The 24,547-nt window shown below is 57.2% G+C and overlaps 1 protein-coding gene across 6 annotated transcripts; it reads left to right on the top strand.

The window, feature by feature from the left end:
* Positions 1 to 6,135: 6,135 nt before the first annotated feature.
* On the top strand, positions 6,136 to 23,015 carry CD164L2 (CD164 molecule like 2). 6 transcript variants are annotated; one of them, XM_043532162.1, is made up of 7 exons: positions 6,137 to 6,362; positions 10,483 to 10,587; positions 14,066 to 14,143; positions 14,823 to 14,842; positions 14,891 to 14,984; positions 17,311 to 17,473; positions 18,906 to 20,842. In XM_043532162.1, the coding sequence occupies exons 1-7, from the start codon at positions 6,278 to 6,280 to the stop codon at positions 18,919 to 18,921; spliced, it is 561 nt and encodes a 186-aa protein (XP_043388097.1). In that variant the 5' UTR covers positions 6,137 to 6,277; the 3' UTR covers positions 18,922 to 20,842. The 6 variants fall into 6 exon arrangements, with proteins under 6 accessions (XP_043388096.1, XP_043388097.1, XP_043388099.1 ...); XM_043532161.1 differs by lacking the exon at positions 14,823 to 14,842 and having other exon boundaries at positions 6,136 to 6,362; positions 14,847 to 14,984; XM_043532164.1 differs by lacking the exon at positions 14,823 to 14,842 and having other exon boundaries at positions 14,919 to 14,984.
* Positions 23,016 to 24,547: the final 1,532 nt, after the last annotated feature.

Here is a 24,547-nt window from a genome sequence, read left to right as displayed (position 1 = left end):
TCCCTGGAGAATTCACCCTCTAGGCTCCCTGCTTAGACCTCTGGCTCAGGCCTCTCCTGGGAGCTCCTCTCCACAGGAGCTTCCTGTATCCTTCTGGAGTTCTCCTCTGAGCTTGGGACCAGGTGCTTGTACTAACCAGCTACCCGGGACAGTCTATGACCCCCAGGTGGAGCCTTCATAAAGCAGTCACAGGCAGCCTGGGCCCTGAAGAGTAACGCCCCATAAAGGGGAGCTGCCCTGTGACAAGCCAGGTGGATCCAGGTGAGCAGACCCCAGTGCGGGTGTGCTGCTGTCCCATTGACTTCGATCAGCATGGACCCAGTTGTAGGCTCAGGACCTAACTTTCCAACCTGCCATCTGCACAAGAGTTCGTAGGATTTCCAAGCGACTCGACTGCTTCGTCATACAGCCAGGTGGAAATACATTAAACTCCCACTCTGCTGCGTTAGATGGAGCTGGGACAGCAGCCCTGGCAAATCCTCCGTTCGCGTGGGTTTGCCAGAGGAGAGCTGAGCTGATTTGAAAGTGGCAGTGGCTATGGAAAGCTAAGCAGGGTGAGGCCTGTAATGTAGCACCAGCAGGCGACTGCCAAGGGGAAACCAGACCCACAACGACACACCAGCCACTTGCTCAAATAGGACGCTTTGGGTCTGACCTCAGGCCCATTGAAGTGACTGGGAGGCTCCATGGAGCCCATCGGGTTTGGATCAGACCCTGCCACAGAGTCTTCTTCAGCTTTTGCTTGAGGAACCCCTGGGTGGTTTCTTGCTGGAGTGGCTCTGTCCCGGGGAAGGTTAACCCTTCACATGCTGCTCGCTTACTTGGGTGGTTTCTTATCGTCCAGTGTCCACCTCGGGAGGTGTATTATTCCCAGCTGCAGGAACTTGTAGTCAGGGCTGAGCAGAGAGCTCAGTCAAAAGTGTCGGCTGGGGAATGGGAGCCACGTAGCGCAGCGCTGGAGAATGAGGCCGGGGTTCGAGGCCCTCAGGAATACAGGCTGCTAGCTGCCAAACACTAGCCCCCCAGCATGCGCTGCTAGCCACTCTGCACCCTTCACAGAGATCTCTTTCTTACAGCTCTGCCTGCCCGCTGCATCATGTGACAAGCAGGATCAGACCTTCATCACCCACACAATTACTCTTTGGCCTGACCCTTCCCTTGTTCTCACCCCAAAGAGGAACATTTGGGATGTGGGGGTGTGTGTGTGTGGGGCGGGAGAATCCATGTGACTGTTGTTGCACATCAGGCATTCCAATAAAACTTAAGTTTGTTTCTTTGTTTGATTTACATCCCGAAATATTCAGTTGTGATTTTCAAAGGGAAATTTAGCAATATCTCTCCCCCGGATTTCAGTGGCTAAATCTCCGAGCCAGCTTTGGCAAATCTCCAGCTTCATTTTATTGTCTCCCTTTATGTGTCTTCCTTAATCAAGAACATATAAAAGAGGGGTGTGTGTCTCTCTCTGTGTGTGGTGTGTCCATAGAGTGACATTTGAACGGCACAAAATGTAGAGCTTCAGAACAGAAATAGAACTCAAATAAATTGCCTCACAGTCTATGATTAACCAGGGTGCTGTGATAAATTGTAGCGGGGTCAAGGCAACATCATATCATGGAAAAGCTGCTCCTTTTATCCGTGTGGCTCCTGGGGTCATTCTTTGTAAATCAATGATCCTGCATCCTATTTGCTATTTAAACGGGCCCTTTCCCTAGACTCTTACATCTGCAGAGGTGGAATTTGGCATTCCAGTATTGCCAACCCCACCCATGCAAAAATTATGAGGCTGGCCTCCAAAAAGTGTGAGATTAAAAAAACCCATAGTGCATTTTGCATTCTTTCTCTTTGACTTCTGGGTTTTTAGCCTTTAGGTGTCACATTTTTATGCTTTCCCTGCAACCAGCGGCTACCTATTTCCTTTTTTTTTTTTTGTTCAACGAGAGCTGAGATTCTCGCCTAATCCGCGACTCCAGGAGCCGAGGCTTTCAGGAAGACACCAAAAAAGGTGAGAGTTGGCAATGCTGCATTCCTGCTTTAACGTCGTGTCCCATTGCAATGGGTTTCCCCTGCCCACCTGCTGGGCATGCTTCAAGAAGGACTGAGGTTATAGAAAGCGAAAGGTAAAGTGGGCTGGGGATCCTGCCCGCTCCAGGGCACACAGCCACTGCAATGTGAGGGGTCTGCAGCAGAGGGTTGTCGGGCCTTTAAAAGCCTGTGTGATCTCTCCTTCCTTCAGGTTCTCCGTACGCAACAGTATAATGAGAAGCCCTATTGTCCCCCTGGGTCTGGAGAAGGGGGCAGGGTTACAGCTGATCTGGAAGCGTTAGGGAAATATTGGGCATTTAAAAAAAAATCTCACCCCTCCTGCTGCATAAACCAGGGTGTGGGGGAGTTTGGATTGAACGACTGGCTGTAATCTCCAGCTGGACCAGGAGGCGGTGTTCAGAGCTAAGGTTACACAGAGCCAGTCACAAGGCCCAGGATTGGTAGGGCTCAGTTTTTCATCCTTTCCTTCTTTTAAACTTTTCTGTGCTGTCCAACGGGCAACTTTGTGCTCAGCGAAGCGGCCCCCCGAGGGTGGCAGAACTGTGGGGCGTGTCCTACGGGTGTCGTGGTGACAGCACCGTGGGCAAACGCGTATGCCGCTCAGCCCAGCCAGAGACACAGAAAGAGCTGGGTGGCTTTGTAAGACAGCAGAAGAGGGGAGCTTTTTTGTTTAGGGCCTGATCCAACATGCAGTGGCTTCCCTTGGACTTGGGTCAAGCCCTTACCGGACTGCTGGCCAAAAGGGAGGGTCTGTCATAACCCGGGAGCAGCAGTGATTAAAGTGAGACTGATTAAAGTGTGCCCCGCCGTGACCTGGGTTGATCTAAGTGTTGGGGGGATTTGGCAAGGTCTCTGAGGTCTGCCGCCCCCCCCCACCACCACCCATATTCACTTTAAGCACCATATATAAAATTATACAGAAGCTGGTTTGGACAGCAAATGCAACTAAGGATTTTGCAGATGTTCCACTGGATCGTTGGCAAGAGTAGGGCTGAGCAAGCCTGCGGTGCTGGGGAACGGGCACCTCCCACAGAAACGTTAGGAGCGACTTTGGCATTTTCCCAGGTATGAAATGACACACACGAGTCTGAGAGAGCGACTGGGCTAAATGAATCTGTCTCTGGTTCTTATCTGGCCCCCTGTTACCGTAGCATCTGAGATCCTCACAGGCTTTAGTGTATTTAGCCTCGCTATGCCCCATGAGGCAGGGCAGTGCTGTGACTCCCATTGGACAGATGGGAAACTGAGGCACAGAGAAGCTAAGTGAGGTGGCCAAAGTCACAGAGGAGGTCTGTGTTGGAGCTGGGAATTGGAGCAGTCTCAAAGATACAGGCTAGTGATTTAACCAGTGGGCTATCCTTCCTCTCATATCCACCATGCCTGACTGACTAGAACAGACAGCCCATCACACGGAGTGAGTTCCATGGGTGATCCGCGTGGCCAGCCCTTGCAATTTTATTGGAAGTCTTGAGATATTCCAGGTTTTTCTTAGAGCCCCAGCTCCCCGAGTTAGCTGATTACATGAGAATTTCAGGTTTCACAAAAAGAAATTAAGTTTCTCGCTCTCATGGCTGCTGAGAAAAGTGTCAAAATGCTGAAAACCAGAAGGCAAATAAGAATCCAACTTTTATTATTATGTCAAATCTAATGATTTTTAAGCAAATCTTGTAATTTGGGGGGCTGACTCAGGATTTTTGAATGGCGGGGGTCGGTCGGCAACATGGAGGAGGGGACCCTCATTTGGGAATGCTGCTTTTTAACCTGAGCATACGACTAGCTGGTCTATCTTCTGACAGTGGCCAATGCCAGGTGCGTCAGAGGGACTGGACAGAACAGGGAATTATCGAGTGATCCATCCCAGATGGAAATGATACCAAGCTACTCAAGACTGTTAAGTCCAAAGCAGACTGTGAAGAGCTACAAAGGGACCTCTCAAAGCTGGGTGACTGGGCAACAAAATGGCAGATGAAATTCAGTGTTGATAAATGCAAAGTAATGCCCATTGGAAAACAGAATCCCAACTGTACGTACAAAATGATGGGGTCTAAATTAGCTGTTACCACTCAAGAAAGATCTTGGAGTCATTGTGGAGAGTTCTGTGAAAACATCCACTCAATGGGCAGCAGCTGTCAGAAAAGCAAACAGAATATTGGGAATCATTAAGAAAGGGAAAGATAATAAGACAGAAAATATCATATTGCCTCTATATAAATCCATGGTGCACCCGCATCTTCAATACTGCGTGCAGATGTGATTGCCCCATCTCAAAAAAGGGAATTGGAAAAGGGTCAGAAAAGGGCAACAAAAATGATTAGGGGTCTGGAACGGCTGCCGTGTGAGGAGAGATTAAGACTGGGACTTTTCAGCTTGGAAAAGAGACTGCTAAGGGGGGATATGATTGAGGTCTATAAAATCATGACTGGTGTGGAGAAAGTAAATAAGGAAGTGTTATTCACTCCTTCTCATAACACAAGAACTAGGGGTCACCGAATGAAATGAATAGGCAGCAGGTTTAAAACAAACAGAAGGAAGTATTTCTTCACACAACGCACAGTCAACTTGTGGAACTCTTTGCCAGAGGATGTTGTGAAGGCCAAGACCATAAGAGGATTCAAAAAAGAACTAGATACGTTCCTGCAGGCTAGGTCCATCAATGGCAATTAGCCAGGATGGGCAGGGAGGGTGTCCTGAGTCTCTGTTTGCCAGAATCTGGGAATGGGTGACAGGAGATGGATCACTTGATGATTCCCTGTTCTGTTCATTCCCCCTGGGGCACCTGGCACTGGCCCTGTTGGAAGACAGGATACTGGGCTAGATGGACCTTTGGTCTGGCCCAGTAGGGCCATTCTTATTCCCTGTTGCCACTCAGAGCTTCTGGCTGTCAAAGGCTTAGGAACATCCAGAGCAGGGGGCTGCATCCCTGACCATCTTGGTTAATTAATAGCCATTGATGGACCTATCCTCCATGAATTTACCTAATTCTGTTTTGAGCCCCAGTTACACTTTTGGCCTTCACAACACCCCCGGCATCGAGTTCCACGGGTTGACTGTGCGTTGGTGTCATTTACTCCTGTACAAAGTGAGCTCAGATGTGCGGCTGTTCTGGTCTGGTAGCTTTACACACGTGTACAGCTGCTTTGCAGGTAGGGGAGAATTAGGACCCTCCTCTGCAGGTTTCATGGAGGCTCCCCTCTGGCCGACTGGGCAGCAGCATTTGCAAATAAGTTTGGATTTTGTTTCCAAACCTGCACCCTTCTTTGCACACCTCAGGTTCCCCGTCAGGACTCATTTTCGTGAGCTGCAAGTGGCTGACGGTTGGCGCAATAAATAGCAAGCACAGCGCAAAATGCAAACAGCAAGCAGCATTGCAAACATGTTCAAAGGAACTTTCTGAACGTCCTGATTTAGGCCCTGTCCACCCCGGCTACTCTGTTTGTGCGCCGGAGTGCAGCCCCCCCCCCCCCCCCCCCAGCTGTGCGAACGAGCCCGGGCCAACGGGCTAGCTTTTCAGACGCTCCCGGGTAGGCCCTTAGAGAAGAGGTGACATTTCCCCAAGGGACTCAGCGCACACGGTGACACTGAAGGCCCGATTCTTAAAGGAGCTCAGCTGCCAACCTGCACCCGCAGCCCGGAGCTCTCTGCCCCGGTGCCAGGGCTCAGCGCTCCAGCCTAAATGAGGAAATCCAGGAATTTAGCAAATGTCGGTGCACATTTTTGGAACTTGCTGGTGAAGGTTCACTGGGCGCTAGTCATGGTGCAAACTGGGCACCCACAGTTGCCCCTTGGCGAAGACCTTTGACATCCCTGCCCAAGGGGGGGAGATTCCTGGGGAAAGGGCTGGAGGGCTATTTGGGGAGGAGCCGTGGGATTTCCCTTAGCAGGTAGAGAAAGGGCTTGTGTGCACCTGGGGGAGCTTCTGACCCCCCCCGCCTCTGCCCTGGATATGGGGAGGTCGCATCTCGGGGGGGTGCCCCCCTTTGGCTAAGATGGGGGCTTATCTGGAGAAGCAGCTGCGCCCCCACGGGGTCGACGGGGCAGCACCCGAAGGAGCCCGTGGTTTTGGGTGGGGCCGCACCTGGCTGTTCCCCCGCCCCCGGCCGGGACGCTGGCTGCTAGCTCCCCGCCCCTGCGCGCATAAGCTCGCTCCGCTCCGGCTGCTTCCCGGGCGCCCCGCTCGCTCCCCCGAAAGTGACGAACCGCCGGAGCCGGGGACTCGCTCCTGCCCCCCGGAGACATGGGTGCGCCTCGTACCTGGGCGCGGCGGGCTGCGCTCTGCTGCGCGCTGCTCTGCGCGCCCTGGCTGCCTCTCGGCTGGGCAGGTAGGTGGCAGCTTCTCCCCCTCCCCAGCTCCAGCGCCTCTGGGGAACGCAGAGGGACCGGGGTGCCCCCCCGGGAGTCCCCCTCCCCCCCGGGGTGACCCCTCCAGCAGGGACCTCGCTCCCAGGCTGGAGCCACAGTCTGGGTTTGTTGGAAAGGGAAGCTCAGAGCACGAGGGTCTCTGCCCCCTTCTCCCCCCAAGCCCTGTGCAGCTTACCAGGGCAGCGCTGAGTTTGTTTACAAAACAACCACCCCCCCCCGCCCCCAACCCAATCCCAGGTGACCTGGCTGAGCCCTCCTGGGTCTCCTACCACTGGGGACGCTGCTGGGTCCTGGCTCAGGCTCCTCCCAAGTCCTGGGGTTCAGGGGAGCCCTTTGCAGGGCAGCAAATCCAGCCGGGGGCTTGTGATCAGCTGCTGTTCTCACTTCCATTGGTAAGGCAGAGAAACCCCCTGGACCGCCTGGCTGGGGCTGCGTTCGCCTGGTTCTGTGACCCATTCCTCCACTGGCCAGTTCCGGGCCAGTGGTGACCCATGACCAGCTGCCCGCCACTATGCTGTGACCCTGCTCAGAGCAGATCTGTGGCTGGTGCCCAGAGCAGCCCTTGTGCTAAGCTCCCAGAGCTGGGGCAGACAATGGACAATGCCCCCAAATGGGGGTATGACCTGAGCTCAAAATCCGGCCCTCAGTTTGCAGGGTTCTCTCTTTAGGGGATTGGAACCGATTTGTGCAGGGTCAATTTCCTTGCTGTAACTTCCAGCTTAAACTGTGCACCTGTGTTTCCCTGCCTCCTTGGGGACTCGTGTGAGCTCTCTGTTCTCACCATGCAAATCCTGCACTTGTTTCATTTCCCACACGAAATGCTTGGGAGAGATTTCTAGCTTGGGGAGGATTTCTAGCTCTGGGGGGTGGCCCACAAGAGACCTAAATCATTCCTCACCGAGCTCTCCAGCTCAGCTGATTGCCTGCCAGTCTGGGACGAGCGCTTGCAGATTCGCTCACCTTTCTGCAGCTGGGACTTTCTGGTGCTCTAGGATCTGAATCCACCTCTCACCAGGGCTTAGCAACAATCTGTGTGTTGTTTTTTCCCTCCAGCTGCCCGATTCCCAGTGTAAAGCATCGGAATAGGTGGCATTCAGCAAAATGTCTGATTCTGTGTCTCTGTGCCTGGCAGGATAAAAATAACTTAAATTCTAAACCTGCCTGAAACCCTGAGAACAAAGTCCTGCTTTCCCATTGGTTACTGTACAGCTCTTTCTCTGCTAGGCAAAGAGGAGTGTTAGCACCAAAACACTGTATCCATAGCAATGTGTGGCTCAGCTTTTAACTTAATGCAGGAAGGTAATTGCCTAATTATTTTCTTTTCTCTTTTCATGGTTTGCAATAGCAGGAATGGCCTGTGGGTCAGGCTCTGCCTAGCGGTTAATGGCCAGCTGGTTTGAAGGACCCCTTGTTTCAACTCAGACCCTAAGTTGCTCGTTAGCTGTTCTGAAATCATCCTTTTTGCTCCTGTAATGTGTCTCAGTCCAGCTTTTCCAAGGGTGGGCATCCCTCCCAAGGGGGTAAACCGAGGCACAGAGGTTAAGGTCCTCCAGGGCCCCAAACTGGCAGTGACCTCTATGGGTGTGCTGGGATTTACCCGAGTGGAGCTCACTGTGGGATCGGTGCCTAGGTTTTTCCAAGGTAATTGCTAATTTTGGGTGCTCAACTTGTGATCTGGGGCCTGATTCATGACAGTGCTGAGTGCCCCCAACGCCGGCTGTTATCAGCAAGGCCAGCAGGCACTCCGTCCCTCTGAACAACAGGCCCTCGAGGGCATAAGTTGGACACCCAGAGCCCGGGGTGCCCGGAGCCAATGAACCTCTCCTGTACAAACAGTGACCAACGCCCGCGTGCCTTCCGCTGCACGAGTAGCCCCCTCGACTCCTGTGCTTCGAGTTCAGCCCAGGCCTACGTGGGCTTTGGCGAGGAATCCTGCTGTCGTGACACCAAAGGGACTGTTCTAACCACTAGATCACGCAGCCTCCCCTCTACCCCCTCCTTATTGGCTAACTTTGCTTCCATTTTGAACAAATAACGCAGGGGCAGGAGAGTTCTCCTCCGAAAATAAAAACGAGACGCCCGTTCGATACCTGGGTGACTCACTTTACTTTCCCCTGGGCTATTTTTTAAAATGTTGGGGTGGTGATGAGTGAATGCGGGGGGAGGGCACGGTGGGATCCCACCGGTGATAGTGGTTGGACTTGCTAACGCCTATCCAGGTGGGGGTGGGGGAGGCTTTGTTTTTAAGCCAGCAAGGGCCAGGGCAGGGGGCAAACCCCTGTTAGAAAAAAGCCCGGCCTGGCTGCAGTTCTGGGAGGCAAACACTAGGGACTGCTAGGCTCGTGCTGCTGGGAGCTAGGATGTGCTCTGATTTTTATCCTGCGCTGACACCCAGGTTCTGGTTGGACTTTCCCCCGAGAGCTTCTCTCTCTAGAATGGACCCTGGCTGTTAGCAAGTATCTGGCCATTAGCAAGCAGGCCCAGTTTGGGGGAATAGCCACGGAGCATGAAGGCTGCTATTTGTATCATTATTTCTAGTGACCTGAACTGAGATCAGGGCTCCCTGGGGCTGGGGGCTGTGTGGACCGGGATCTGGACAGTCCCTGCCCAAAAGAGCTTACAATCTAAGTAGACAAGGCAAAGGAATGACCCCCATTTTACAGGTAGGGAAACTGAGGTATGGAGCTATTTCAGTGACTTGCCCAGGGTCACCCAACTGGCAATTGAATCCAGCTCTCCTGAGTCCCGGTGCAATGCGTTAGCCAGGAGACCAGCCTTTAACTGTGACTGATCCACCCCAGACGGCTTTTATGGGTCCAATCCTGACAAGTGCCGATTGCCTCCTGGGATGTGCTGAGCATTCTCAGTCACTGATTTCAGGATTGGGACCCACAGTGGCAGCGAATTCTTGGCTCTCCCATGACCAGGCTTTCCCAGTGAACTAGGCAGGAGGCCGGAGGAAGCAGGCTGTCGCCCTAGGACAGCAGCCCCAGAATGTGGGGCCGGTTACAGGAATCCTGCGAGGTCAACGTGGCTCCACCCAGAGCTGGGTGCAGGTGAGGAGTGCTGCAGGGTGGTCCCAGTGCCCCAGCCTCTGGAGGGAACTGCCCAGGGGTAGCACAGGGAAGTTGACCCAAATAGTTTGGGCCATTCACAAAAACAACCGGAGGAGGTGGTGATCCAGCCACGGCCCCACACACCCTTATGGCCCTTAGCCCGGTGCTTTGGGCAGTCACTGGAGATTTAGGGAACCCAGGGCCAAGGCCCTGCTCTGGAACAGCCCGAAATGGAGGTCTTCAATTCACTGAAAATTCAAAAACCCCTCGGTCAGTTCATCCTGAAGTGAGTTTTTTCAGAACTGGCTTGGATCCAAACAAATCAGCCATTAGCCCAGCTCTGTGTATTCGTGCTTTGAGATCTGTGATTAAAAGGGCTAGGTCAGCGCAAGGCATGGCTGCCGCTCCATGTAAAGCACTGGGGTGTTCTCTGCTTCTCTGGGGAGGGCATTCAGTGTGGGACACCTGTAGCTCAGAGCCGCAGTTGGGTGAGGTACGTGAAAATGAATGTCCTGCTTTCGGAGATGGAGAAACTGAGGCCCAGATTTTCAAAGGTATTTAGGTACTGAAGTGACTTGCCTGAGGCCAGGGAGGCAGTAGGCATCGGAGAGCTCTGACTCTGTCCTGTGCTCAGACCACGGGACTCTGCCTCTCCTGGGTCTAATCCTTAGACTCTAATCCACCTAACTTCCAAGAGGGAGCAAGGGCTGGAATGTCTTGACTCTCCAGACGCTCGCCGGGGCCGTGGCTCGCTGGGTCTGAGTGTCGCTCAGAGGCCATGGTACCAAGTCGCCCATGGGGGATGCTGGCCAGGCTCCCGAGAAGGCCCCCGCTCACGTCAGAACCGAGGGGGCTGGGGACCGTTCTGTGTCTGTGAAGGCTTCACTTAGCAGTTCCGAGGTGCCCTTCAACCTTGACGTCTCATGGCTCCGTGCCCCGTCCTCCAAGCGGAAAGACGGCGGGGCGGGCTAGTTACCGACTGTTTGCTGTGACCTGACATCTGGCGTCCTCTGGGTTTTGGCAGGAGAGTGCAAACAGCTGGAGCCCTGTGAGAGGTGCATTGAAGGAGACGCGTCCCGGAACATCACAGGCTGCGTGTGGATGCACTGTGGAGTCTTGGAGGAGCCAGGTACGCTGGGGGAGCGCCTCGAGTTCTCCTGGGTTAACCCTTTGCAGCCAGGCCCTGCTGGCCAGGAGGTATCCAGTTGTGTTCGAACATCAGCACAGCTTCCACTGTCAGCAGGGATCTTAAAGCCGTCTCCCAAACCCTCCGTGTAGGGCGAATCCATGGCACGGTTCTCAGACCCGCCCTGGGCCCAGGAAACGGCTAGGAACAGGCCCTAGGATTCTTCTGCTGGTGGCCTGGAAAGTACCAGTGTCCTAAGTGTTAATGGGCCCTGTTCCCTTTGAGCTAGAGTCTACCCACCCACAACTGGGGTCTGGTTTTCTGAGCCCTCGTGAAAACCCATCTGTAAGGGTCACACTGAGCGCTTGGAAAGACCGGCCCTCTCTGCAGGTGCCCAAATGGGTGGGCACTTTTACTCTGGTCAAGACACGTGCTCTCTCCCGACGCCAATGTCCGTGATGGGTCGGACGCTGCACCTGCCACCGGGGTATCGGGCTGTCACCGGGGTATCGGGAGAGGGTTCCACTGCGAATGGTTTCAGGACAGATTTCCTGACTGCCTTTCCCGGCAGGGGTCTGCGTTCGCTCTCTCTCTCTGTTGGGGCGGGTTTGTCCCCGGGCCAGACAGGGCGCTGCTGGTTGTATTGGGCGCTGCTAGCCGGGTGGGGGATTAGGCTGAGCTGATTCCTCTCATGTTGGCAGGGCGGTGGGGAGTTTGCTGCCCTTTGACAGCTGAATTCCAAGCTTCCTAAGTGATTCAGTGACGGAAGGTTTCTTCACTGTCCACCTAGTCATGTCCTGCTTCCCTACGGAGACCATCTTGGAGAAATCTCCCTGTCTCTGGATGCTGGTCTCGGTGGGGGATGCTGGGGAACCCACACCCCACCCCGGCTCAGCCCTCTAGCGGAGGTGACCACCCCGGTGAAAGCAGAGTTCTCCTCCTTGCGGGATAGACGGAGGACGTGGAGGGGCCCCGGCTGGTTCTGTGAGCGGAGGCCTGGCTTCCCTGGCTGCTAGTCTGGCCACCTCTTCCCTTGCAGCGCCCTGCTCGAAAGCCAGACTCAGGTCAGGCCCAGCCGCCTGCCGCAAAAGCCTCTGCAGTGCAGTGAGGAGCCAGCCCGCGGGGAGCCGCTAAACCCAGTGGAGAGGCAACAGCTGGCCTACTGTGGTCTGATAAAGGGGGGGGACCAAGAGTCATTAGTGAGGGGCCCCTCCCCAGTCACATCATCGCCCCCAAAATTACCCAGCATCCCCCACACATTCACCTGCCAAAAATCCCATTATCCTCCCACCCTGTCCTGAGCCATCGCCTCCCACGGCCCCGTGAATCACGCTCCCTGGTACCGAGTGCCACCCGCCCCCAGCTGCTTCTACTGGCGGGTGCAGCCTGTCCCCCCCCCCCGGCAAAGGCCTCTGGCTCTAGGCCTCACACCTCCAGCCCCGCCGCCGGCCAGCAGCAGCAGCGCCACCTGGTGGCCAGTGCAGGGCTGGTGGGTTGCTAGCTCAGTCTGCCGTGGCTGGCGGTGCTTAATTTGCAAAGGCAGAAGTGCCGGGGCTCCAGCAGTAACCCTGGCATCCTCTGCCCAGCATGGCCTTGGGTGCCACCGAGAGGCTGGGGCTGAGCCCTGCCAACCCCAGGCACAAATTAAGCTCCGGTGGCCGGGCAGCCCAGTTCCCCCAGTGAGCAAAGAACAAACTCCGCTCGCTGTTCTGGTGTGTACGCCCCGGCCCACCGTATGTGCACTGTGGCCGGCAGAGCCACTTGCCACACCTGCTGTCCCATTGCTCTGCCGGGGGCACCGAGGGGATCAGGCCCAGCTGGGCAAGGGGAGTTGGGTTGTCCCTTTCAGAGCCGAGCGAGGAAAAGGTACAGACTGGCGACTGCGTGAGGGTCTTTCCCGCGCGTCCGTGTAATTCATTCTCTTGCTTCTGTCCCGCTATGCAGTGTTGCATGAGCTCTCTAAGCTGGAGGCTTTGCAAAGTCCCTGCTCTGTGACCCATGGAAGACACTAGGTCTTTGCTGGGGGGGTCTGTCTCTTTCAAATCTCCCCCTGGTGCTTTAAAGCCCAGGGCCCAGCCAGCCCTGAACAGAACAGCACACGGCACCTTTGTTTTCTGGGTGGGTGCCCTCTTGCTTTGGGAGGGGGCTCTGGATGCTTCTGCTGCTACCTTCAATAACAACTGATGTCGTCGGGAGCGCAGGGGGAGGGAGAAGCAGAGATACTGGAATCGAAAATCCTCCACTTCCCAATGGGTGGGGCAGATAACTGAGACAGAAGAACGTGCGGCAAGAAGAAGCCGACCCCATCGGCCCAAGCACATGGACCTGCAGAAAACCCAGTAGCTTAAAAATACCTGCCACCTTGTTTAAACTCTTTGGGGAAGCCCAGGCTCCTTCGGTGACTTTAACTAGAGTAACCTGAGTCCGTCTATTTGGAGATCATGTCACCTGCTGGTAACATGCAGCCATTTCTGGGGTGAGATGCCTCAGATTCTGCTCTGCTTGCAAGTCAACCATGACCTCTTGCTCCAGAAGTAGCATCTGAATGGCTTGTCTGCGTGGCTGACAAGCCAGTAGGCTGCCTCTCGCTCTCCAGGAATGGGTTTCCGGTGTGCCGTGCTAGGTCCAGCTGCCTGTTGGTCCAGCCATCTTCATCCAGCCGCCATGTGCTGGGATGGGCTCCTGCCAGGTTACTGGGGTCTGGAGTGAAGCTATGTGAGGGTCCATAGCTGAAATGGTAAAATAACAACTGGCTTTCCAAAGGGGATGGGGCTCATGCAGCTGAGCTGATGCCAGGGTTGTGACTTGAGTTCCACGGGATCCCATCAATCTGGGGGTCTGTGGATCCCAAATAGGCTGGAATTCGTGGTTAGGTGTCTAATGCTGGAGAGAGCCACTTATAGGGACAAAACAATGGGAGATGTGATCTCCTTGCTGTTCTTCCACCCTCCAGGAACTGAAATATCCCCAAGGGTGAGAGCCGGTCTCTGTCTCAGCCCACGATGGGGCTCTCCCAGGACATAGAGCTCCTGGGGGAATTGTCGGTACAAACCATGGGCCCTGATGAAAGCTGCATGGATCCGATGGGGGGAGAGGTTTGCCGGTCGTCCAAGAAACGCCGTCCAGGAACGCATCCCCGCGGGAGATCGTGTTCCAAGCGCGACGCCGTCCGCACAAGCTCTGGGCGTGATGCTGGGCAGGGCCTGGGGGAGCAGAGGCTGCTGAGGCAAAGTCGGGACGTGTCAAACTCAAAGCCCGGATGCTCATTTGGGCAGGTTTGGACTTTGAGTCCTTAGACTCCGCTTCCCCAGCGCTCGTGTGCGGCTTACCAGGCTGACCACACGGTCTCGCTCATTGTCTCCCCACGCCAGCCAGGCCTCCCCCACTCAGAGCTCTCCTCGCGGGGGGGGAATGGCAGGGTTTTCTAGAGGGCAGGTTTGCTCAGGGGAGTTTTGTGAAAGTTTTTTCCTGTTTTCTTCAGGGCCCGGGGACTGCATTGGGAAGGGAGAAGCCACCAAGGAGACATGCTCCATCTACAATGTCACGGCTACATGTCCAGGTAACTTCCCAGGGTGAACGCAGCCGCACAGGCCCTGGGTGGAGTGCGGCACCAGGCCTCGGCAGACCTGTATTCTATCCCTGGCTCAGGTGCTGATTTATTTTCCCATCTGTCAAATGGGGACGATATTCCCCCTTCTTTGCGAGGCGCTGTGCGAGCCGACGGTCTCAAAGTAAGTGCCTGGTATTGCTGTTGTTTATCATCTGCTTTTGTGTAAGAGAACCCACGCTCCGCTGCAGGAGTGGCAGCTGTGAGACCAGCCCCGGCCTCTCCCTGCAGGAGGCGCTGTGGAGAAGGTGGCAGGAGCACTGGCTATCAAGGCAGCGGCTAGCTACTCCTGTCCTAGCTGCTTCCAGGATCCTGTAAACACCTCTGACTAAATGTGTGCAGGAGCCCCTGCCTGCAGCTAATTGCATGCATAGGGTATAAGCAGGGCTGCCTGTCCTGGGAGAAGAAGGCGCAGTTCCATGGGCTCAGCCCGTTGGGGAACTTGATATGTCTGACAGCCAATTGATGTCCCCAGCTACATGAGACCCAGCCGCTCCCAGCAGGGGGCGCTGTAGGGAACAGGGCAGGAACAGTGATGGTGGGGGAGCTCCAGTCCCAGCCATGGTAAGAACCAGAGAGGAACTCTGGCCTCTAAGCGCCTTGTCTTGTTCTTCCACCCTTGCCCCCTCAGCGCGGAGATCGCCCACCAAGGAGCCTCAGCGAGCGCCCACCAAGGAGCCTCAGCGAGCGCCCACCAAGGAGCCTCAGCGAGCGCCCACCAAGGAGCCTCAGCGAGCGCCCACCAAGGAGCCTCAGCGAGCGCCCACCAAGGAGCCTGAGATCCTCACGCCAGGCAAGTGGCACCCAGGTGGGCTGGGGAGGGAGTGTCCAGCTGGGGATCTAGGGTGACCAGCAGTGGCAGGCTGGAGTAGAGGCAAGTTCAAATTTGTGGTTCTTGCACTAGGCTCGGGTCAGCGGGGAGGAGTCTGGCAGGGTTTGTTTTGGTGAGAACACTCGCTCTTCCCTCCCGCGGCAGCCAGCCAGTTGAATGTCTCTTCGTTCTAGAATTTCTCCTGCAGAAACAGGGGGAGGGAAGCGTGTGCTGTAATTCAAGCACAGGCCTCTGGCCCTCAGGACTCCTGGGTTCCACTGACAGCGGTGGCTGTGACACGTCTGCAAAGCCCTCCTCTCCCTCCCCCGCTCCGTGCCTCAGTTTCTCCATCTGCACTGAAAAAGGGAATAATGACATTCTTTCCCTGCCATCCCAGGGAGAGTTTGGAGGGTTACTAATCACTGCCTGAAGTGCTTCTAGGTTAATGCCCGGTGCTATACAAAGGCAAAGTATTCTATTAATCAAAGCACTGTCACATAGGGGAGAGCCCCATTTTGGGGATCTCCAAATATTTGGTGGTGAAAGCCTAGCATGTACTAAGGCAGGGGTGGCTGACATCTCTCCCTGCCGAGCTCCCCGGGCTGCGTGCGGTGCCCTGTGCCTTTTGTGAAGCATCCAGCGCTACCTATTATGTCTGAAACGATGGGTCTGACTTCTTTTACAAGGGGGTGTGAGACACCCGCGTACTAACTTATAGGCACAGTTAACTGTGATTTGTTCGTGCAAACCAGGTCATCGCTCGTGCAGAGTATCACAAGTTGATCAACTTGCACGCTCGTTTTGCGTGTGTATTTGGGGCCCAAACGTTCGGAAAAATCAGACCTGTGTGCGAGAGAGAGAGAGCCCTCTGATTTTACGTAGAGACTCTCCAAGCATTGCTTCGCTCCCCACTAAAATGCAGCTGAGCCCTGGGTGGAGCGGACCCCAGCACCTGTGAGACTGTAGCAATGCAGCATGGGATAGGAAGAGGATACCGTATCCAGCTGCACCTGCCTGGGGAAATGGAGGCAGGCGGCATGTAATGGGCACAAATGCTCTTTCCAGTTCCTGGCTCATTGCTTGCTAGGGCGGCGGGGAGGGTAACCAGGCGGGAGGATGGGGAACGGGACGGCAGTGTTATGAGAAGGAGCCTTTTTCCAGGAAGGAGGAGCAGGAATCCGAGAGCTTTCAGCTAATTAAAACGAGTAACTTTATCCCGGAGCTTTGTGAATTATTGATCCTGCCCAGGCTCTGATGGGCAGTCGCTCTCGTTAGCGGAGCAGCTGATGGCTTCTCTTCCCAGTCCTCCCATTCTGCATGCAGCTGGTTCGCTCTCCCCCCTACCCCCCACCCACTCACTCACTCTCACACACACACAGTCTCTGCTCTGCAGTAAACTCTCTGCTGCAGCAGGTGTTGTGGACAGAGGAACGGGCTGGCAGAAGGAGAGCACTGAAAGGGTTAAACTCCATTCACTAAACAGTCTCCTTACAGTGACCCCTCTGGGGTCTGTAGTGTGCATGGGGGACCTGCAGCGTCCCCCCGACCCTTTGCATTTCACTCTGTTATAAAACATACCAGGCTGCAGAGCGCCGCTGCTCTGTCTTTCTGCCCCTTCCTCTCACATCTGCTGACAGATGGGTCTAGTTCTTCCTCGCCAGTCAACTGGCTGCTGCGTCACCATCAGCCTCGGTGCCTGAGATGCCATCTGGGCTTGGGAGACTAGATCACGAGAGGAATCCGAGCATGCGGGCTGTGCTGGAATGCAGCCACCTCTGGGGAGGAGGGCAGCCGCCCACTCGTACGCTGCACCACTGGTGGGGTGGGGAAGAAGAGATGCTGCTGGCCAAAGAGAATGGGGGAAGTGCCATGGGCTCTGGAGTGACCCTCGTCCCAAACAACCAGGACCTCAGCTTCATCTCTGATGGCCCGGTCCCCCTGGCACCATGCTGGGGCATTGGCGGAGAGGGCAGTGTTCTCTCCAGGTGGAATGCCCCTCCTGGTTCCTGGAGAGCTTTAGGTGAGCCTATTCCAGAGCCTAGGGCATCTTCCATCTCTTTCTCCTGGCCCTTTCCCTCCATCACTGCCTAGGGAAGCCCTGCTTAGCCAGGGGCAAGAGAGGGGTCTTGCCTTCAGCACCAAGGACAGCATCCCCATTATCTGGGCTCGGGGCCCCAAGGGCCCAGAAGCCTGCTCAGGTGGCCAGTAACTAGGGAGCAGGTGGCATGCTGGGAGAGGGAGTGTGGCATCGCAGGGGGGTGCGCGTGGCGCCAGGCCCCAGTAACGCCCTTGCTGCTTCCCCCCCCAGGGACGACGGCCGGCCCCCCGCTGACGGCCACCCCTGAGTTCCGCCCGCCTGGCTTCAACTCGGCCAGCTTCGTGGGGGGGATCGTCCTCGTGCTGAGCATCCAGGCCGTCTTCTACTTCATCGTCAAGTTCCTCAAGTCCAAGGACAGCACCTACCAGACACTGTAAGCTCCCCCCCACACACTGTCTGTCTTGGCCAGGCTCGGCCCTGGGGCTCGAGGACAGCTCCGATCCCGGGAGCGGCTGGGGGCGAGCCCTGCCGCGTGGGCTGTGTGTGATGGGGCATAGAGGGAGACCCAGTGGTGCCATAGGCTCGATATTGACTCACCCATAGCTGTACACGGGGCAGCTGGCAGATCCAGCTGGGGCGGGGGGGGGGGCGCGGGGCGCGTAGCACTGTCTGGCTCCCATCTTTCCACCCGTGTTTAGAAAGCACTGACTGCAATCTGTCTAGAACCGCCGTAGGCACGTTTTCCCCTGCCACGGCTAGGCAGTTGTGTGCGTCTGGGGTCTCTGCACCTGCTCCCCTGGGCGCTGCGAGATCCTTGCGTGTCTGTCTCCGCCAGTTGCGTGCACGTGGCCGTGTGTGGCGTCTCATCCAGGCTCCTCTCTCTTGCTCGTGGCCGTGCATCGCTGGTTCAGGCTCATGCAGGCCCTGCTGTGAAACTTTCCGTGTTCTCCTTTTCCCCTGTCCTGTCCCCCTTATGCTCACTGGGGCATCCGCTCCGCCTCTCCCTGCCCTGCGGAGGCCAGGTCTCCCCAACGCGCGTGCTCCGTGAGCAATAAACCCCAGCTTTCCCTCCAGTGGAGACTTGTCCTCCATGTGTTTCTCATCTGGTTGTTTTTCTGCCTCCTCATCCATCTGTTGTCGCCCGTTCATCTCTCTGGTGCCTGCCAGCTGGCTTCTCCCCTCCCCGGATCATCCCCCGTCTCCTGCCATTCGCAGCAGAGACACGGGATCCAGGGACTCGGCCCCTAAGAAAGCTCATTCTGCTGCAGAGCCGGAGCCCTCCTTGTTTAAACCCCTCATGCTGATTGTGGCCTGGCCGGGGCATGCGGGGATGGGCCGGAGCTGGGAAGTGGCCGTTTGCGAGAGGGGAGGCTGGGCCAGAGTCACTGAAGCTGGATGAAATGGGGCCTCGCTCGTTCTTCTCCCCGTGCTGGGGTAGGGCATCTCCAGAGGCTCTGGGCTGGGCCCCTTCAAGCCCCTCAACACCTACACTCCTCTGCTTCTCCCCAGCCTATGCGCTCCTCCACCTACCAGCGCATCCAGAGCCCTCTTCCCCTTTCCAGGATGAACCCACTTGACCTGACTCCCCTGCCCAAGGTACCATACACCATGCAGGGATTGACCTCTGGGCGTGCCCCAGTCCTGGGCACGTGCTCGCCTCGTTTCTCCTGGGGCCCTGCCTCTCTCAGCACCAGTCCCGGCTCGGGGACCTTCTCTCTTGTGGGAGTAGGGCCCCTGCATCCCTTCACACCCCATAGGAGAGCGTGGAGGGTAGAGTCTCGCGCTGGGCAGGGAGCTGGGCCTGTGTCTAATGTCAGGGGCGGTCCCCTCTCTCCGTGTTTCCCTTGCATGCTGCCCGGCGCCAGGGAGGAGAACCAGTAGGTGTGTCTGTGTGCGCGTGCAAGGCGACAGGAAATGGGCCACAGCCGCAACAAGAGAAAACCTCACCCTTCCTTGGAGCTGCCCGTCGCTGGGGGTGGGGCTGGGGGTGTCTCCAGGGCAGCATGTTAGCCCAGCCTGCTCCCTCCCTGGCTGTGTGCTGCATGGAGGGGGTACGCAGGCCTTGGCTAGCCCATTCGCTCGTATTAAAATGCTGTCTCCTTGCCCAAAGGCGGGGCCGAGTGCTCCACTCAAGGGATGGAGCTGAGTAATGTCCCCACAGCTATTTAATGGGACGCTACCCAGTTCCCATCCACCACCACGGCCCGCTGCTGTCACAAGTGTTTTCTTGGCTGGCGTCCGGCCGTCTCTCCCCCCGCCTGCCCCAGCCCGTGTGCTACAGCAAGGCTCTCTGCTGTCATAGCAGTTCCCAAACAACCCCCTTTGTGGACTGGGAAATCAACCCCCCCCCCCCCCCGCCCTTCCTGCCTACGAAGCGTCCTCAGTCTGGCTCCAGCTTGGCTTTGTGCAGCCAGGCTGTGTGGAAAGCGTTTGCTCGTGCCCTGCCTGATTGGCTTCCCCGGTGCTCGCCTGGCCCTGGTGAGGGAGAGAGTAGTGTAGTAGGGGAGTTAGAGTGGGAGGGCTGGGTTCTGTTCCTGCCTCTGCCACTGGGGTCGCTGCAGAACCTCTGTGCCTCAGTTTCCCCAGCTGTACAGTAGTAATAGCTACCTGTCATACGCTGTGGGGTCCTTGGCTGGAAGACGCCAGAGACGTTGTTACAGGGGTGAAGCGGCAGGTCATACAACAATGAGAAGAGCCTCTGAAATCTGCAGTGGACTGTGTCCTGCTGGAAGCAATTCTGCACGGCCCTTCCCCCTGCACTCCCAAGTACGCTGAACGGAGCAGGCAGGGTCTGTTCTCTTAGCACTGTAGCGCCTAGAAGACCCGAATACGATCAGGCCCCCCAGTGCCAGGGGCTGTACAGAGGCAGAGTGAGACACAGACCCCCCCCCCCAAGAGGTTGACTGTCTTCAATAGGGAGAGGAAGGATTATCCCGGTTTTACAGAGAGGGAACTGACTCCCTGCGTGCCCATCAGCCAGACTCTTCCAATGAGGTCAGCCCCTCGCGCGCTGGGCTCTTTTGAAAATCTGGCCTGAAGTGCGTGCCGCATGGACTCGATGGCACAATCAGAAATCGAATCTAGGTCTCCCTGAACCCCAGCCCGGTGCATTATCCCCGAGCCCATCCGCCACCCCCAGCTGTGTGAAAACCGGGTCCAGCTCAGAGTGGGTCTTATGAGCTCTCCCTCTGGTGATTCCTGCTGCCGGGGCTCGTCGGGGAGGCAGTGAGATGCCTGCCCCTCGTGTCCTTTTCCCCAGCCCCCCCAGGAGCAATTTCCAAATAATCCTGTCCTTGAATTTCTCACTTGATTGCTGAATCCCGAGGAGGATTTTTGTTCATCCCCCGCCCACCCCCGGTGGCAGGGCAGGTTACACTATGCTGGCTCGCTGTGGGGCCATCTCTAAAATACAGGGTGCTCCTGGCCACTGGCATCCCCAGCAGCTCCCCCCTCTGTCTGGATGGCAGCAGCCCCCTATGAGCTGTGTCTCTGCTCAAGGTAGCTTAGCAGCAGACGGCTCTGACTGCCCCCACCCCGCCACCCCCCCCCGGGCCAGCAGCATGTCTGCCGGTATCGCTTCGTCCCCCCCTTCCCCAACGCAGCCGTTGTGAGGGGAAGGTGGGATGGTTAACAGGGCCTGTACCCCTCCCTCTGCCCGCTCCCCACAGCCGTCCGCGTGCTCTTGCTGTGTCGTTGTGTTGCCGTGTGGGTCCCTGGGGGGCGGCTGGGGGCATGCTGTGTGCAGTGGGCCGAAGCCTTGTGAGCGCGGGGGCGGAATTAAAGCTGCACGGTTTGATTTCTCCAGGGTGGCTCTTTATTGCTGGGCGGATCCCAGCGCAGGGGCGGGAGGTTGAGGACAGCTCAAGGCGTGGAAATCCCTTGGCAGAGTTACACGGGCCCGGGCAAACTGGGCTGACCTGCCGGGCATGGGCCGGTGCTGCCGTAGCAGGTGTCTGGTTCCCCTGCCCCGCCGCGCTGCGAGGGTGAATGGATGCCTGTCCAGCTTTGTCCTCCAGGTGTGCGAAGGGCCCTTGAGGCCGGCGTGCGCCCACGCCCCTGCTATAGTGTCAGGCGCTCGGATAGAAGGGTCTCTGGGAGACCATCTCCAGCATCCGCCGTGTGCGTTAGGTCCTAAGGGGCCGGGGAGAGGCTGAGAACGTTTGGGTTTTCAAGGACAAGGACGGGGGTGGCCAGTACAACCTGCCCGTGGGAAGCAAGGAGCCATGTCCCTGGGCTGTGCATAATTGGCCTGTTTCCCTACAAGCAGCCCTGTGTCTGTCTGTCTGTCCCCTACCCACGGTTTATTTGCCCATCTAACTACATTACCCTCTTGGGGCCAGATCGACAGCGGGATGGTGCCAGCCCTGGTTTAGGGACAGAGGAGGATCCTCAGCTGAGAGCTCTCTTGGGAAAGTGGGGGGGGGGGGGGTCCTTGCAGTGTGGAAGCTGCTTTGGGAATGGGGGTGGGTGTCTTTTCCTAAAGGGAGCATGATTGCTTTGGTACGTTGCAAGCCGGTACCCCAGCGGCAGTCTGGATCCCCTTTGCCAACATCTCACGTCCGTCTCCTGGAGGGAGAAGCCACCTTGTGCCCTACAGACGTGACCGGTTCACTCCGTGGCACCTCGGCCCAAACAGGCACCAGTTTTAGGCTCCTTGCTAGGAACAGCCCTGACACTTCAGAGGGGCCCTCAGCCGCTGCCTCCCTGGGCTGGGATTGAACCAGCGACCTGGTTGTGAAGGGTTCCTTGCGCTGCCAAGCCCCTGGGGCATCCAGGCCTGTCTGGGCCAGCAGCCTGCGCCAGGGTGGGGAATGACTGCGCCGGGGGCGGGCAGTGATTGCGGTAGGACTCGGCCCTCGCTGGTGAGCTCTCTCCTTTGTCCCACCGCATTAGGATCTGACGGCTGATGCCCGGGGCGGTGCGGTGAAGTGGTTTCCTGTGGGAGGAGGAATGGAAGACGAGGCAGTCAGTGCTCCGGCTGCCCTGCTTGCTCGCAGCCGCGCCCCTCTCCCTCCTTCGGCGCCGCTTGCTGGGGCAGGAGATCTGGGCGCCGCGGAGCTAGGCAAAGCACTGCCAGGCCGGGTCCTCCAGGCTCGGAGCCATGTTGTCCATTAGACTCGTCACGGGGAGGCCTGGCCCCGGGGCCACATACGCTCCATCCCAGGCTCAGGCCAGTCCCCAGCAAGACCTAATGTCGCTGCCTTGTTTGGAAAGCTCAGGGTGCCCTCCTGGCCCTGCCCTCTCTGGATGGATGGACCCCCAGGGCCGATGGGCTCAAACCACCTTCGCCGGACCCTCCACGGCGCAGCTTTAGCTCTGTTTGATTGTTCGTTTCTCCCCCGCCCTGCGCCCCGGGCTGGCGAGCTCCCATTTCCTGCTATAATTCCAGGGGCTGAGGGGGGCAAAGCTGGGTCAGCCACTTGCCTGGGGTCAGCAGTCCACTTGGCCTTCACCTTCTGTCTGCTGGAGGAACGTGCCTCCCTCCACCCCCATGCACATGCCTTGAGCCCTCTGCCCCACTCCGGCCTGTAACTTCTCACCAGCCTTCATCTTTGTAACCCCTGCTCAGTTGTGCCGACTGATCCTCAGACAAAGGGCTTTCCCAGGCTACAGGGGCTGGAGAGGTCTCCCCTAGGCTCAGGTGAGCTTCCTAGTGCTGTTCCTTCTGGAGATCTCAAGGGACCCACAGCCCACTGCTGGTTTCCTCTTTAAGGGTGGCCTAAGGGCCCCCTCAGATGTTCCCCAGATCATCTCTCTGGTGCCTGCCAGCTGCCTTTTCCCCTTCCCAGGCCCAATCTGCTCTCACAGGGGGCTGGTTGTGTCATTCCCCACGCTGGCTCCGTTTCCCCGGGGCGGGCTGCAGCCCCAGCCAGGCTGGTGGGACTCCAGGCTCCGACCCCTGGCCATGCAGCACTGTGGGGGGATGGAGTCATTGCACGCAGAGGAGGCAAATAAAAGCACTTTCTTGTTCTTGACTCTCTGGTGTCTGGGTCGTGTGTGGGAGCGACGGGGACTGTGTTACATCCAGGGAGCTGCCAGCGCCGCGGTAGCCTGACGAGCAAGTTTCCTGCAGCTGGCAGCCCCCCGCTCTGGTGGGATCTGGGATCTGGTGGGATCTGGAGCATACACCTGGGACGGGCAGAGGGGAGCTGGGCTGTCCTGGGAGGACAGTTATGGACTTAACCTTCGCCTCCTCTACACCGTGTGTGCACCTGGGCCCGGGGTGATTAGTTCTCACCCTTGGCCTGCTGACAATGGGGCTGTTCAGTGATGCAGGCAGGTGCATTCCTCTTCTCCAGAGCCAGCAGCAGGGAGCCAGGCCGCTGAACTGCATGGCTGCCCCTGGGCCTGGCCCACATCCCCTAGGCCCTGATCCTGAGCAGCAGTAAGCCCCTGGCCACTGCAATGGGATCCTCTTGCTACGCTCAGTGATTAACTGGCACCCAAGTGGAGAGGGACATGGGGTTGCAGCAGGGAGGTGCTGTGTTTGCGGTGGCTGTAAATGGCCGGGGCTGGGAATGTTCCAAGTGTGGGGTTTGGCTCTGCCTAGCCTCACTGGGAGTGAAGGATTTGGTCTGGGTTCTGCTCTCCTCCCTGTTATTCGTAGGAAGAGAAACCAAACCATTTAGGGATGTGAGCTTTGGACCCCACTGTGAGGGGATGGTGTTATCCCCTTTTCACAGATGGGGAAACTGAGGCACGCAAAGGCGGCCGCAGCAAGGCATTCGTTTCAGTGCTAAGAACTGAGCTCACGACTTCCTGGCTCCCAGCCCTGTGCTCGGCACCGCACCTCACATTTGAGCGCGACAGCTGTCAGCCCGACCCAGTCCTCAGCACAGAGCGGGGCTGCCCCAGCTAGCGTGCGTGTCTCCCCTTTGCAGGGCGTTGTTATGGCACGTGGCCTAGGACAGGGGGTCTCAGAGTGTGGCCGCCAGCTCTCGCTGGTGGCTGCGTTGACACTTTTCCCTGAAATATTTAATTAACTTTAGGAAAAACAAATAAATATGCACATGTCCACAGTCGTTTATTTATGTCGGGTTTTTTGCATGCTCAATAATGCTGTGAATATCACTTTTTACAGCAAGTCCTGGCAAGTTAAGACCTGGATGGAGGGGTGGGGGGCGAGGCAGCGGGGGCCAGGGAGGATGGATGCAGGGGGCTCCGCCACCACCTGGGCGGGGGTGTGGGTCGGTGCCTGGAGCTGAGGGTCAGTGCCCTGGGCCAGCATTCACTGGAGCCCAGGGTGGGCACCCGCAGCTGCATGGCCAGGGCCAGGGATCAGAGCCCAGGGTTGGCGCTTGGGGTCCGCGCCCGGTGCTGCACATCCTTGGCCAGCACCCGCCGGAGCCTGCTGCAGCGCAATCAGGACTGGAGGTCGGCATCCTAGGCCAGCGCCTGCCAGAGCATTGGGTTGGTGCCCGCTGCCATGTGACTGGGGATCTGCACCTGGGGCTGGGGATTGGCACCCGTGGCCAGCACCTGCCGGAACCCAGGTCGACATCCAGGA

Source organism: Chelonia mydas, chromosome 19 (genome assembly GCF_015237465.2).
Source record: "Chelonia mydas isolate rCheMyd1 chromosome 19, rCheMyd1.pri.v2, whole genome shotgun sequence".
In the NCBI taxonomy this organism is placed as follows: Eukaryota; Metazoa; Chordata; order Testudines; family Cheloniidae; genus Chelonia; species Chelonia mydas.
This window is presented reverse-complemented; position numbering and strand designations above follow the sequence as displayed.